We start from the raw sequence: 15,792 nt of genomic DNA on the forward strand, positions 1-15,792 counted from the left end.
ATCAGGCTCAGATTGACCTGAGACTTTCAACATGGCTGCTGCTTGGTTCAAAGGTGTGCAACGTTGAAGTTGTTTGGACTGCAATGAAAACATTCATAAATTATTTCATAAAATTGTCCACCGGGAGCGGTGCGACCGTTGTCATGTGCGCGCCAGAGCCAATCATGCACACTGCTCTGCTCCGGATACAGCGATAGCAGCGGAGAAAACACACCGGGAGGAAAGTTACCTGCACCCGAGCCACTCCCATCTCCAGCGGCGCATGCGGTCTATCATTTAATTTCTTCTATCTATCGGTTACCTTATCAGGCTTCTTAAACAATGAATAATGGTATTCATATTTTTGGTGTAAGCCATGTGTCAGTATACCCCTCGATTTTTTTATCATTTTTTTTAAAATGGTAACTGTAGTGGTGCTTTTGTTGTTGGCTTACGCGTGCTGTGTAGAGTGGATGCTATTGTAGCAAAAATATAAAAAATGAAATACCAAAGGCGATGATGTCCGGTCAGATATGTCAATCCATTGATTGCAAATTGAGCAGATGAAAATGACTAAAAACTAGGATGATGATATTGCAGGGTATGAAAAATAGAACTCCACACGACAGTACGTTCTGCACGTTCGTTCGGTGCCATTGGCACGATGGCACGATTAGCACGATGGCACGGTAAAAACCGCTTGTTCTCCAGCACCACACCTGATGCTCATTACAGCCTCCTTTTATGGCAGAACCACTCCTCTAGCACCTTCTGCTGCAAAATGGCTACAAAAGTAACACTTGAACATATTTTAATAAATGTTAACTACATATATGTAGAAGTAGAACTGTAACATAGTATCCCAGTTTTGCGTTAAATTATCATTCAATTTTTATTGCAATTCCAATTACAAAGTCAATTATCAAAACTCAATTACAATTCAATTATGATTATGACAGCATCATATTTGATCAATTACAGTTATAACTACGCCATAATTGTAATTAATTATCAATTATGCGTTTAAAATTATAATAGACCCCAAACCCTGAAAAGGAGTAATAACTGGGATTGCAATTGAGGAAAATTTGGAGACGCTGAAAAAAGAAATTAAAGGAGTGAAACGAGTGAAAAGATTATAAAGAACTGAGGAAGGGGTGTTATTCACTTTTTTTTTTTTTTTTTTTTATTTACTTATATATAAGTTAGTTGGCCCTCTTAGTCCTGGTTCACTCATGATCCAGAAGGTGGCGGTAATACAACATTCAGGATGTCAACCGCCATAAAATGCAAAAGAAGAAGAACCGCTGAATTAATTAAAGCAGCAGAAGAAGAAAAAGTTCGGGAAATATGGAATGTTATTAATATCCAGCCTACAGACGGAGACAGGCCACACTATAATAGAGCCTTAAAGCTCCACTGGAAGGTGAGAGAGCACAACACGGTGTCAGAAGATGGAGTTGCAGAGACACGGAGAGACTGGAGCAGAATGCTAACCGAGCTAGCAGAGGAGCTAGCACAATGGAGCAGTTCAAAGCACCGTCACCACTGTCTCTCACCGGTAACCCTGCTGATAACTGGTACAGCTGGGAACAAAGCTTTCGGCGGTATATAGCGGCCTCAGGGGAGAAAGATGAACAAGTAAAGATTGACATTTTACTCCACACCATCGGCGAGGATGCACTGGAAGTGTACAACACACTGACGGTTAGAGGTGAGGGAGATGAACTGACAATGGAGGATGTTTTTCAAGCCTTTAAAGATCACTGCTGTGCTCAGAAAAATGTTGTCTTTGAACGATATCAATATTGGTCCCATCAGATAACAGCAGGGACATCAGTAAACAGACTCATCACAGAGCTGCGACAGAGAAGCAAAGACTGTGAGTTTGGAATAAGTGAGAATGACATGGTCAGAGATAAGCTTGTGTTAAGCATCACAGACTCTCATCTAAAAAAGAGACTGATACAGGAAAGAGGTCTAACGTTACACAGAGCAATAGAAATATGCAGAGCAACAGAGCAAGAAATGACTGAACATGGGGATCAAGAAGTTCCAGTGGATGGTGAACTGAAAATGGTCCTTCCTGACCAGAGTCTCCACCATAACACCAGTAGACAATTAACTTCCCAATCTGTTCCCATTACAGATCAAACAGAAAAACTTGTGCTGGCTGCCTTCACGCCCAAAGTTCAGCTGCACAGATTTCAGCTCCATCAGCCGTCAGTCACTGATTGTGTTTTCAGTGAGAGGAAGAATGTGGAGCAGCTGCTCCCAGAGCGTCTCCACATTAAGGAGGAACCAGAGATGCTCAGTGAAGGTCTGGAGGAAAACCAGCTTTTTGTGCAGCAGGAGACAAACACTGCAGCTTGTCCTGTTAAATGTGAAGATGAAGAGGAGAAGCCTCAGGCCTCCCAGCTACACTGGAGACAACTATCAGAAATCAACAAGAAGGAGGAACCTTCAACCTGCACTTCAGATGAATTAATGACAAGACAAAGTGTGGGAATTAACAGCAAAGAACCAGAAGCAGCCCAGAACCCAGATCCCAGCAGTTTAGTACTACAAGGTCCTGATGGAACAGAAACAGACTCGTCTCAGACTGAAGTTAGTAGCGAGGATGATGAAGATGATGATGAAGGTTGTTGGCAGAAACCTCTGTCAGAGTCTGAAACTGACTTTGACTCCACCAGGAAAAATAGAAAGATGTCTGACTCAAGTAAAAATGCTGAAATGGGACGTAAAGCTTCCAAAACACGGATTAGTTCATTTCAACAAATTTGTTCAAATGAGAAGGTTCAGGTAAAAATGACATCTGAATGTGTGGGTGGTAAGAAAGCATCAGTCAGTGCAGCTTCAAAACTGAGAATCCACACAGGGGAGAAACCGTTTAAATGTGATGTTTGTGGAAAAGGTTTTAGCCGTACGGCCCACCTTAAGCAACACGTGAGAATCCACACAGGAGAGAAACCATTCAAATGTGATATTTGTGAAAAAGGTTTTAGCCGTACGGCCTACCTTATAGGACACATGAGAATCCACACAGGAGAGAAACCATTCAAATGTGATATTTGTGAAAAAGGTTTTCGCTGTAAGACTGTCCTTAAGCGACACGTGAGAATCCACACAGGAGAGAAACCATTTAAATGTGATGTTTGTGAAAAAGGTTTTAGCCGTACGGCCTACCTTATGGGACACATGAGAATCCACACAGGAGAGAAACCATTCAAATGTGATATTTGTGAAAAAGGTTTTAGCTGTAAGACTGTCCTTAAGCAACACATGACAATCCACACAGGAGAGAAACCGTTCAAATGTGATGTTTGTGGAAAAGGTTTAAGCTGTAAGACTGCCCTTAAGGGACACCTGAGAATCCACACAGGGGAGAAACCGTTCAAATGTGATGTTTGTGGAAAAGGTTTTAGTTGTAAGACTGCCCTTAAGGGACACCTGGGAATCCACACAGGAGAGAAAGCATTCAAATGTGATGTTTGTGATAAAGGTTTTAGCCTTATGGCCATCCTTAAGCAACACATGACAATCCACACAGGAGAGAAACTGTTCAAATGTGATGTTTGTGGAAAAGGTTTAAGCTGTAAGTCTGCCCTTAAGGGACACCTGACAATCCACACAGGAGAGAAACCGTTCAAATGTGATGTTTGTGGAAAAGGTTTTAGCTGTGAGGTCTACCTTAAGGGACACCTGACAATCCACACAGGAGAGAAACTGTTCAAATGTGATGTTTGTGGAAAAGGTTTAAGCGGTAAGTCTGCCCTTAAGCGACACCTGACAACCCACACAGGAGAGAAACCGTTCAAATGTGATGTTTGTGGAAAAGGTTTTAGCTGTGAGGTCTACCTTAAGGGACACATGAAAATCCACACAGGAGAGAAATTGTTTAAATGTGATGTTTGTAGTAAATGTTTTACCTGTAATGCTCGCCTGCAGTCACATGTGAGAATGCACAAAGAAGAAAAATCATTAAAAGGTGATGTTTGACAAAGGGAATTAAGGAAATGTTTTAAACAAAAGTCTGAAATAAAAGTCCACAACAGAGTCCACACAGAAGAAAATACTTTGTGTGTAGTGAATGTTTTTTTTTTAATAGTTGTTCATTGTTTTGTTTTTTTTTCTTCTTTTTTTTTTTTAGCTATGTAGGTTTAGGTATAGTTGAAGTTTGGATTGTAGTTAGAGTTTTGTAAGTTAGTTCTTTCAATAAGTTTACATTACAGATTTTGGCATACATTTTACAGTTGGCCAATTTGTATTTACAGTTGATTTTTTCTTTGTGTAATTGTTTACTGTAAATAGTTTTACTTTTGAATATTAAAGCATCATCTGTTTCATTAACAAAGTTTGCTCTTTATTAAATAATTTACACTTCTGTTTAGTTTTTTTTTTTTTTTTCACAGAATGCAAAAAAACAGATAATTGTTGAATCTATTTAATTTTTCAGAGTAAATATTAGTGAACTAATTATTAACTAGTTTATTTAATAAGAGCCTTAAAAGACATGGATATAATTATTACACACGCGGACATCGCAAACGGAACACGCTTCATCGGACGGGTGATACTAAGACCCGGAGACGGAGTAAATGTGTCCCCGTACTACATTCACAGTCTGTAATATCTATTGGTTAACTTTGTTAGGCTTTCTAATCAATGAAAAATAATGGTAATAATATTTTTGGTGTGAGCCTTTTATGTGTCAGTATACTGTACCCCTCGATTTTATTTTTATTTTTTTAAATGGTAACAATGGAGCATTTTTAATAACTGTTAACTACATATGTGTAGAACTGTAACATGGTAGACCAGTTTTGCGTTAAATTATAATTGAAATTTTTTATAGAATTTTCAAGGCAATGACAAATACAAAGTCAACAATCTAATCTCAATTACAATTAACATATTTACGAAAGCAACAGATTTGATCAATTACATTTATAACTATGCCATAAATGTAATTAATTATCAATTACACGGTGACAATTATAAATGACCCCAACCATAGCAAGGAGTAATAACTGAAATTGCGATTATGGAAAAGCTGGATGAAGAAATTAAAGCAGTAAAAAGATTATACAGAACTGAGAAACGGGTATTATTTACTTACCTTTATTTTTTTGTTTAGTTTTGTTTAGAAGTTAGTTGGTCCTCTTAGGCCTAGTTCACTCATGCTCCAGTGGGTGGCGGTAATACAACATTCAGGATGTCAACCGCCATAAAATGCAAAAGAAGAAGAACCGCTGCATTAATTAAAGCAGCAGAAGAAGAAAAAGGTCGGGAAATATGGAATGTTATTAATATCCAGCCTACAGACGGAGTCAGGCCACACTATAATAGAGCCTTAAAGCTCCACTGGAAGGTGAGAGAGCACAACACGGTGTCAGAAGACGGAGTTGCAGAGACACGGAGAACCTGGAGCAGAATGCTAACCGAGCTAGCAGAGGAGCTAGCACAATGGAGCAGTTCAAAGCACCGTCACCACTGTCTCTCACCGGTAACCCTGCTGATAACTGGTACAGCTGGGAACAAAGCTTTCGGCGGTATATAGCGGCCTCAGGGGAGAAAGATGAACAAGTAAAGATTGACATTTTACTCCACACCATCGGCGAGGATGCACTGGAAGTGTACAACACACTGACGGTTAGAGGTGAGGGAGATGAACTGACAATGGAGGATGTTTTTCAAGCCTTTAAAGAACACTGCTGTGCTCAGAAAAATGTTGTCTTTGAACGATATCAATATTGGTCCCATCAGATAACAGCAGGGACATCAGTAAACAGACTCATCACAGAGCTGCGACAGAGAAGCAAAGACTGTGAGTTTGGAATAAGTGAGAATGACATGCTCAGAGATAAGCTTGTGTTAAGCATCACAGACTCTCATCTAAAAAAGAGACTGATACAGGAAAGAGGTCTAACGTTACACAGAGCAATAGAAATATGCAGAGCAACAGAGCAAGAAATGACTGAACATGGGGATCAAGAAGTTCCAGTGGATGGTGAACTGAAAATGGTCCTTCCTGACCAGAGTCTCCACCATAACACCAGTAGACAATTAACTTCCCAATCTGTTCCCAGTACAGATCAAACAGAAAAACTTGTGCTGGCTGCCTTCACGCCCAAAGTTCAGCTGCACAGATTAGAGCTCCATCAGCCGTCAGTCACTGATTGTGTTTTCAGTGAGAGGAAGAATGTGGAGCAGCTGCTCCCAGAGCGTCTCCACATTAAGGAGGAACCAGAGATGCTCAGTGAAGGTCTGGAGGAAAACCAGCTTTTTGTGCAGCAGGAGACAAACACTGCAGCTTGTCCTGTTAAATGTGAAGATGAAGAGGAGAAGCCTCAGGCCTCCCAGCTACACTGGAGACAACTATCAGAAATCAACAAGAAGGAGGAACCTTCAACCTGCACTTCAGATGAAATAATGACAAGACAAAGTGTGGGAATTAACAGCAAAGAACCAGAAGCAGCCCAGAACCCAGATCCCAGCAGTTTAGTACTACAAGGTCCTGATGGAACAGAAACAGACTCGTCTCAGACTGAAGATAGTAGCGAGGATGATGAAGATGATGATGAAGGTTGTTGGCAGAAACCTCTGTCAGAGTCTGAAACTGACTTTGACTCCACCAGGAAAAATAGAAAGATGTCTGACTCAAGTAAAAATGCCGAAATGGGACGTAAAACTTCCAAAACACGGATTAGTTCATTTCAACAAATTTGTTCAAATGAGAAGGTTCAGGTAAAAATGACATCTGAATGTGTGGGTGGTAAGAAGCATCACTCAGTGCAGCTTCAAAACTGAGAATCCACACTGGAAGGAAACCATTCAAATGTGATGTTTGTGGGAAATGTTTTAACCGAAAGGTCAACCTTAAGGAACACATGCAAAACCACACAGGAGAGAAACCATTTAAATGTGATGTTTGTGGAAAAGGTTTTGGCCGTAGGGCCCACCTTAAGCCACACATGACAATCCACACAGGAAAGAAACCATTCAAATGTGATATTTGTGGAAAAGGTTTTAACTTTGCGGGCAACCTTATACGACACATGAGAATCCACACAGGAGAGAAACCATTTAAGTGTGATGTTTGTAAAAAAGCTTTTCCCCGAAAGGTCAACCTTAAGGAACACATGGAAATCCACACAGGAGAGAAACCGTTTAAATGTGATGTTTGTGGAAAGAATTTTCGCCGTACGGCCAACCTTAAGCAACACGTGAAAATCCACACAGGAGAGAAACCATTCAAATGTGATGTTTGTGGAAAAGGTCTTAGCCGTACGGCCCACCTTAAGCACCACATGAGAATCCATACAGGAGAGAAACCATTTAATTGTGATGTTTGTAGAAAAGCATTTAACCGAAAGGTAAACCTTAAGGATCACATGACAATCCACACAGGAGAGAAATCGTTCAAATGTGATGTTTGTGGAAAAGGTTTTAGCCGTAGGGCTGACCTTAAGAAACACATGCGAATCCACACAGCAGAGAAATTGTTTAAATGTGATGTTTGTAGTAAATGTTTTACCCGTAATGCTCGCCTGCAGTCACATGTGAGAAAGCACAAAGAAGAAAAACCATTCAAAGGTGATGTTTGACAAAGGGAATTAAGGAAATGTTTTAAACAAAAGTATGAACTAAAGGTCCACAACAGAGTCCACACAGAAGAAAATACTTTGTGTGTACTAAATATTTTTTTTAATAGTTGTTCATTGTTTTTCTTTTTTTTTAGCTATGTAGGTTTAGGTATAGTTGAAGCTTGGAGTGTAGTTGGAGTTTTATAAGTTACTTCTTTCAATATGTTAACATTACAGATTTTGGCATACATTTTACAGTTGGCCATTTTGTATTTACAGTTGATTTTTTTGTGTAATTGTTTACTGTAAATAGTTTTACTTTTGATTGTTAAAGCCTCATCTGTGTTACATTATACAAAGTTTGCTCTTTATTAAATAATTTACACTTCTGTTTAGTTTTTTTTTTTTTTTTCACAAATTGCACAAAAACAAAAAATTGTTGAATCTGCATTTAATTTTTCAGTGTAGTGAACTAATTATTAACTAGTTCATTTAATAAGAGCCTTAAAAGACATGGATATAATTAAAAGAGTGGATGGATGGAAGCATGAACATGCAGACATTCACATGGACTTACTACACATACGGAACACGCTTCATCGGACGGGTGATACTAAGACACGGAGACAGAGTAAATGTGTCCCCGTACTGCATTCGCAGTCTGTAATATCTATTGGTTACCTTTGTTAGACTTTCTAATCAATGAAAATAATGGTATTAATATTTTTGGTGTGAGCCTTTTATGTGTCAGTATACTGTACCCCTCGATTTTATTTTTATTTTTTTAAATGGTAACAATGGAGCATGTTTTATTAATTGTTAACTACATATGTGTAGAACTATACATAGAACTGTAACATGGTAGCTCAGTTTTGCATTAAATTATAATTGACATTTTTTTTATAGAATTTTCAAGGCAATGACAAATACAAAGTCAACAATCTAATCTCAATTACAATTACAATTATAATTACGATAGCAACAGATTTGATCAATTACATTTATAACTGTGCCATAAATGTAATTAATTTTTAATTACACGGTGACAATTATAAGTGACCCCAACCATAGCAAGGAGTAATAACTGAAATTGCGATTATGGAAAAGCTGGATGAAGAAATTAAAGCAGTAAAAAGATTATACAGAACTGAGAAACGGGTATTATTTACTTACCTTTATTTTTTTGTTTAGTTTTGTTTAGAAGTTAGTTGGTCCTCTTAGGCCTAGTTCACTCATGCTCCAGTGGGTGGCGGTAATACAACATTCAGGATGTCAACCGCCATAAAATGCAAAAGAAGAAGAACCGCTGCATTAATTAAAGCAGCAGAAGAAGAAAAAGGTCGGGAAATATGGAATGTTATTAATATCCAGCCTACAGACGGAGTCAGGCCACACTATAATAGAGCTTCAAAGCTCCACTGGAAGGTGAGAGAGCACAACACGGTGTCAGAAGACGGAGTTGCAGAGACTGGAGCAGAATGCTAACCGAGCTAGCAGAGGAGCTAGCACAATGGAGCAGTTCAAAGCACCGTCACCACTGTCTCTCACCGGTAACCCTGCTGATAACTGGTACAGCTGGGAACAAAGCTTTCGGCGGTATATTGCGGCCTCAGGGGAGAAAGATGAACAAGTAAAGATTGACATTTTACTCCACACCATCGGCGAGGATGCACTGGAAGTGTACAACACACTGACGGTTAGAGGTGAGGGAGATGAACTGACAATGGAGGATGTTTTTCAAGCCTTTAAAGAACACTGCTGTGCTCAGAAAAATGTTGTCTTTGAACGATATCAATATTGGTCCCATCAGATAACAGCAGGGACATCAGTAAACAGACTCATCACAGAGCTGCGACAGAGAAGCAAAGACTGTGAGTTTGGAATAAGTGAGAATGACATGCTCAGAGATAAGCTTGTGTTAAGCATCACAGACTCTCATCTAAAAAAGAGACTGATACAGGAAAGAGGTCTAACGTTACACAGAGCAATAGAAATATGCAGAGCAACAGAGCAAGAAATGACTGAACATGGGGATCAAGAAGTTCCAGTGGATGGTGAACTGAAAATGGTCCTTCCTGACCAAAGTCTCCACCATAACACCAGTAGACAATTAACTTCCCAATCTGTTCCCAGTACAGATCAAACAGAAAAACTTGTGCTGGCTGCCTTCACGCCCAAAGTTCAGCTGCACAGATTAGAGCTCCATCAGCCGTCAGTCACTGATTGTGTTTTCAGTGAGAGGAAGAATGTGGAGCAGCTGCTCCCAGAGCGTCTCCACATTAAGGAGGAACCAGAGATGCTCAGTGAAGGTCTGGAGGAAAACCAGCTTTTTGTGCAGCAGGAGACAAACACTGCAGCTTGTCCTGTTAAATGTGAAGATGAAGAGGAGAAGCCTCAGGCCTCCCAGCTACACTGGAGACAACTATCAGAAATCAACAAGAAGGAGGAACCTTCAACCTGCACTTCAGATGAAATAATGACAAGACAAAGTGTGGGAATTAACAGCAAAGAACCAGAAGCAGCCCAGAACCCAGATCCCAGCAGTTTAGTACTACAAGGTCCTGATGGAACAGAAACAGACTCGTCTCAGACTGAAGATAGTAGCGAGGATGATGAAGATGATGATGAAGGTTGTTGGCAGAAACCTCTGTCAGAGTCTGAAACTGACTTTGACTCCACCAGGAAAAATAGAAAGATGTCTGACTCAAGTAAAAATGCCGAAATGGGACGTAAAACTTCCAAAACACGGATTAGTTCATTTCAACAAATTTGTTCAAATGAGAAGGTTCAGGTAAAAATGACATCTGAATGTGTGGGTGGTAAGAAAGCATCACTCAGTGCAGCTTCAAAACTGAGAATCCACACTGGAAGGAAACCATTCAAATGTGATGTTTGTGGGAAATGTTTTAACCGAAAGGTCAACCTTAAGGAACACATGCAAAACCACACAGGAGAGAAACCATTTAAATGTGATGTTTGTGGAAAAGGTTTTGGCCGTAGGGCCCACCTTAAGCCACACATGACAATCCACACAGGAGAGAAACCATTCAAATGTGATATTTGTGGAAAAGGTTTTAACTTTGCGGGCAACCTTATACGACACATGAGAATCCACACAGGAGAGAAACCGTTTAAATGTGATGTTTGTGGAAAAAATTTTCGCCATACGGCCAACCTTAAGCAACACGTGAAAATCCACACAGGAGAGAAACCATTCAAATGTGATGTTTGTGGAAAAGGTCTTAGCCGTACGGCCCACCTTAAGCACCACATGAGAATCCATACAGGAGAGAAACCATTTAATTGTGATGTTTGTAGAAAAGCATTTAACCGAAAGGTAAACCTTAAGGATCACATGACAATCCACACAGGAGAGAAATCGTTCAAATGTGATGTTTGTGGAAAAGGTTTTAGCCGTAGGGCTGACCTTAAGAAACACATGCGAATCCACACAGCAGAGAAATTGTTTAAATGTGATGTTTGTAGTAAATGTTTTACCCGTAATGCTCACCTGCAGTCACATGTGAGAAAGCACAAAGAAGAAAAACCATTCAAAGGTGATGTTTGACAAAGGGAATTAAGGAAATGTTTTAAACAAAAGTATGAACTAAAGGTCCACAACAGAGTCCACACAGAAGAAAATACTTTGTGTGTACTAAATATTTTTTTTAATAGTTGTTCATTGTTTTTCTTTTTTTTTTAGCTATGTAGGTTTAGGTATAGTTGAAGCTTGGAGTGTAGTTGGAGTTTTATAAGTTACTTCTTTCAATATGTTAACATTACAGATTTTGGCATACATTTTACAGTTGGCCATTTTGTATTTACAGTTGATTTTTTTGTGTAATTGTTTACTGTAAATAGTTTTACTTTTGATTGTTAAAGCCTCATCTGTGTTACATTATACAAAGTTTGCTCTTTATTAAATAATTTACACTTCTGTTTAGTTTTTTTTTTTTTTTTTCACAAATTGCACAAAAACAAAAAATTGTTGAATCTGCATTTAATTTTTCAGTGTAGTGAACTAATTATTAACTAGTTCATTTAATAAGAGCCTTAAAAGACATGGATATAATTAAAAGAGTGGATGGATGGAAGCATGAACATGCAGACATTCACATGGACTTACTACACATACGGAACACGCTTCATCGGACGGGTGATACTAAGACACGGAGACAGAGTAAATGTGTCCCCGTACTGCATTCGCAGTCTGTAATATCTATTGGTTACCTTTGTTAGACTTTCTAATCAATGAAAATAATGGTATTAATATTTTTGGTGTGAGCCTTTATGTGTCAGTATACTGTACCCCTCGATTTTATTTTTATTTTTTTAAATGGTAACAATGGAGCATGTTTTATTAATTGTTAACTACATATGTGTAGAACTATACATAGAACTGTAACATGGTAGCTCAGTTTTGCATTAAATTATAATTGACATTTTTTTTATAGAATTTTCAAGGCAATGACAAATACAAAGTCAACAATCTAATCTCAATTACAATTACAATTATAATTACGATAGCAACAGATTTGATCAATTACATTTATAACTGTGCCATAAATGTAATTAATTTTTAATTACACGGTGACAATTATAAGTGACCCCAACCATAGCAAGGAGTAATAACTGAAATTGCGATTATGGAAAAGCTGGATGAAGAAATTAAAGCAGTAAAAAGATTATACAGAACTGAGAAACGGGTATTATTTACTTACCTTTATTTTTTTGTTTAGTTTTGTTTAGAAGTTAGTTGGTCCTCTTAGGCCTAGTTCACTCATGCTCCAGTGGGTGGCGGTAATACAACATTCAGGATGTCAACCGCCATAAAATGCAAAAGAAGAAGAACCGCTGCATTAATTAAAGCAGCAGAAGAAGAAAACGGTCGGGAAATATGGAATGTTATTAATATCCAGCCTACAGACGGAGTCAGGCCACACTATAATAGAGCCTCAAAGCTCCACTGGAAGGTGAGAGAGCACAACACGGTGTCAGAAGACGGAGTTGCAGAGACACGGAGAGACTGGAGCAGAATACTAACCGAGCTAGCACAATGGAGCAGTTCAAAGCACCGTCACCACTGTCTCTCACCGGTAACCCTGCTGATAACTGGTACAGCTGGGAACAAAGCTTTCGGCGGTATATTGCGGCCTCAGGGGAGAAAGATGAACAAGTAAAGATTGACATTTTACTCCACACCATCGGCGAGGATGCACTGGAAGTGTACAACACACTGACGGTTAGAGGTGAGGGAGATGAACTGACAATGGAGGATGTTTTTCAAGCCTTTAAAGAACACTGCTGTGCTCAGAAAAATGTTGTCTTTGAACGATATCAATATTGGTCCCATCAGATAACAGCAGGGACATCAGTAAACAGACTCATCACAGAGCTGCGACAGAGAAGCAAAGACTGTGAGTTTGGAATAAGTGAGAATGACATGCTCAGAGATAAGCTTGTGTTAAGCATCACAGACTCTCATCTAAAAAAGAGACTGATACAGGAAAGAGGTCTAACGTTACACAGAGCAATAGAAATATGCAGAGCAACAGAGCAAGAAATGACTGAACATGGGGATCAAGAAGTTCCAGTGGATGGTGAACTGAAAATGGTCCTTCCTGACCAGAGTCTCCACCATAACACCAGTAGACAATTAACTTCCCAATCTGTTCCCAGTACAGATCGAACAGAAAAACTTGTGCTGGCTGCCTTCACGCCCAAAGTTCAGCTGCACAGATTAGAGCTCCATCAGCCGTCAGTCACTGATTGTGTTTTCAGTGAGAGGAAGAATGTGGAGCAGCTGCTCCCAGAGCGTCTCCACATTAAGGAGGAACCAGAGATGCTCAGTGAAGGTCTGGAGGAAAACCAGCTTTTTGTGCAGCAGGAGACAAACACTGCAGCTTGTCCTGTTAAATGTGAAGATGAAGAGGAGAAGCCTCAGGCCTCCCAGCTACACTGGAGACAACTATCAGAAATCAACAAGAAGGAGGAACCTTCAACCTGCACTTCAGATGAAATAATGACAAGACAAAGTGTGGGAATTAACAGCAAAGAACCAGAAGCAGCCCAGAACCCAGATCCCAGCAGTTTAGTACTACAAGGTCCTGATGGAACAGAAACAGACTCGTCTCAGACTGAAGATAGTAGCGAGGATGATGAAGATGATGATGAAGGTTGTTGGCAGAAACCTCTGTCAGAGTCTGAAACTGACTTTGACTCCACCAGGAAAAATAGAAAGATGTCTGACTCAAGTAAAAATGCCGAAATGGGACGTAAAACTTCCAAAACACGGATTAGTTCATTTCAACAAATTTGTTCAAATGAGAAGGTTCAGGTAAAAATGACATCTGAATGTGTGGGTGGTAAGAAAGCATCACTCAGTGCAGCTTCAAAACTGAGAATCCACACTGGAAGGAAACCATTCAAATGTGATGTTTGTGGGAAATGTTTTAACCGAAAGGTCAACCTTAAGGAACACATGCAAAACCACACAGGAGAGAAACCATTTAAATGTGATGTTTGTGGAAAAGGTTTTGGCCGTAGGGCCCACCTTAAGCCACACATGACAATCCACACAGGAGAGAAACCATTCAAATGTGATATTTGTGGAAAAGGTTTTAACTTTGCGGGCAACCTTATACGACACATGAGAATCCACACAGGAGAGAAACCATTTAAGTGTGATGTTTGTAAAAAAGCTTTTCCCCGAAAGGTCAACCTTAAGGAACACATGGAAATCCACACAGGAGAGAAACCGTTTAAATGTGATGTTTGTGGAAAAAATTTTCGCCGTACGGCCAACCTTAAGCAACACGTGAAAATCCACACAGGAGAGAAACCATTCAAATGTGATGTTTGTGGAAAAGGTCTTAGCCGTACGGCCCACCTTAAGCACCACATGAGAATCCATACAGGAGAGAAACCATTTAATTGTGATGTTTGTAGAAAAGCATTTAACCGAAAGGTAAACCTTAAGGATCACATGACAATCCACACAGGAGAGAAATCGTTCAAATGTGATGTTTGTGGAAAAGGTTTTAGCCGTAGGGCTGACCTTAAGAAACACATGCGAATCCACACAGCAGAGAAATTGTTTAAATGTGATGTTTGTAGTAAATGTTTTACCCGTAATGCTCGCCTGCAGTCACATGTGAGAAAGCACAAAGAAGAAAAACCATTCAAAGGTGATGTTTGACAAAGGGAATTAAGGAAATGTTTTAAACAAAAGTATGAACTAAAGGTCCACAACAGAGTCCACACAGAAGAAAATACTTTGTGTGTACTAAATATTTTTTTTAATAGTTGTTCATTGTTTTTCTTTTTTTTTAGCTATGTAGGTTTAGGTATAGTTGAAGCTTGGAGTGTAGTTGGAGTTTTATAAGTTACTTCTTTCAATATGTTAACATTACAGATTTTGGCATACATTTTACAGTTGGCCATTTTGTATTTACAGTTGATTTTTTTGTGTAATTGTTTACTGTAAATAGTTTTACTTTTGATTGTTAAAGCCTCATCTGTGTTACATTATACAAAGTTTGCTCTTTATTAAATAATTTACACTTCTGTTTAGTTTTTTTTTTTTTTCACAAATTGCACAAAAACAAAAAATTGTTGAATCTGCATTTAATTTTTCAGTGTAGTGAACTAATTATTAACTAGTTCATTTAATAAGAGCCTTAAAAGACATGGATATAATTAAAAGAGTGGATGGATGGAAGCATGAACATGCAGACATTCACATGGACTTACTACACATACGGAACACGCTTCATCGGACGGGTGATACTAAGACACGGAGACAGAGTAAATGTGTCCCCGTACTGCATTCGCAGTCTGTAATATCTATTGGTTACCTTTGTTAGACTTTCTAATCAATGAAAATAATGGTATTAATATTTTTGGTGAGCCTTTTATGTGTCAGTATACTGTACCCCTCGATTTTATTTTTATTTTTTTAAATGGTAACAATGGAGCATGTTTTATTAATTGTTAACTACATATGTGTAGAACTATACATAGAACTGTAACATGGTAGCTCAGTTTTGCATTAAATTATAATTGACATTTTTTTTATAGAATTTTCAAGGCAATGACAAATACAAAGTCAACAATCTAATCTCAATTACAATTACAATTATAATTACGATAGCAACAGATTTGATCAATTACATTTATAACTGTGCCATAAAGGTTTTAGCTGTACGGCCTACCTTATGGGACACAT

The 15,792-nt window shown here is 38.8% G+C and overlaps 4 protein-coding genes across 4 annotated transcripts in view; 3 read left to right on the plus strand and 1 right to left on the minus strand.

Moving 5' to 3' along the window:
* Positions 1–15,792, minus strand: part of LOC114478769 (retinal-specific ATP-binding cassette transporter-like) — a 74,028-nt gene that overhangs the window by 18,140 nt on the left and 40,096 nt on the right. The window lies entirely within an intron of this gene.
* Positions 1,273–15,004, plus strand: LOC114478758 (zinc finger protein 79-like). Its single transcript, XM_028472011.1, has 2 exons — positions 1,273–1,559; positions 12,681–15,004. The coding sequence occupies exons 1-2, from the start codon at positions 1,501–1,503 to the stop codon at positions 14,761–14,763; spliced, it is 2,142 nt and encodes a 713-aa protein (XP_028327812.1). The 5' UTR covers positions 1,273–1,500; the 3' UTR covers positions 14,764–15,004.
* LOC114479528 (gastrula zinc finger protein XlCGF8.2DB-like) lies at positions 5,446–7,827 on the plus strand. The gene is made up of 2 exons (XM_028473261.1): positions 5,446–5,638; positions 6,760–7,827. Exons 1-2 carry the CDS (start codon positions 5,446–5,448, stop codon positions 7,584–7,586), a joined length of 1,020 nt encoding a protein of 339 aa, XP_028329062.1. The 3' UTR covers positions 7,587–7,827.
* On the plus strand, positions 8,866–10,427 carry LOC114478759 (uncharacterized). The gene is made up of 2 exons (XM_028472012.1): positions 8,866–10,230; positions 10,320–10,427. Exons 1-2 carry the CDS (start codon positions 9,076–9,078, stop codon positions 10,344–10,346), a joined length of 1,182 nt encoding a protein of 393 aa, XP_028327813.1. The 5' UTR covers positions 8,866–9,075; the 3' UTR covers positions 10,347–10,427.

This window comes from Gouania willdenowi, chromosome 17, assembly GCF_900634775.1.
Source record: "Gouania willdenowi chromosome 17, fGouWil2.1, whole genome shotgun sequence".
In the NCBI taxonomy this organism is placed as follows: Eukaryota; Metazoa; Chordata; class Actinopteri; order Blenniiformes; family Gobiesocidae; genus Gouania; species Gouania willdenowi.

Excerpts from the sequence above, each read along its gene's own strand:
- LOC114478758 (XM_028472011.1), top strand. The coding sequence starts at position 1,501 with ATGGAGCAGTTCAAAGCACCGTCACCACTGTCTCTCACCGGTAACCCT. Across the intron at positions 1,560-12,680 it reads GGTAACCCTGCTGATAACTG|GTACAGCTGGGAACAAAGCT; the intron begins GTACAGCTGGGA and ends TGCTGATAACTG.
- LOC114478759 (XM_028472012.1), top strand. The coding sequence starts at position 9,076 with ATGGAGCAGTTCAAAGCACCGTCACCACTGTCTCTCACCGGTAACCCT. Across the intron at positions 10,231-10,319 it reads CTCTGTCAGAGTCTGAAACT|TTCATTTCAACAAATTTGTT; the intron begins GACTTTGACTCC and ends AACACGGATTAG.
- LOC114479528 (XM_028473261.1), top strand. The coding sequence starts at position 5,446 with ATGGAGCAGTTCAAAGCACCGTCACCACTGTCTCTCACCGGTAACCCT. Across the intron at positions 5,639-6,759 it reads CAACACACTGACGGTTAGAG|AAGCATCACTCAGTGCAGCT; the intron begins GTGAGGGAGATG and ends GTGGGTGGTAAG.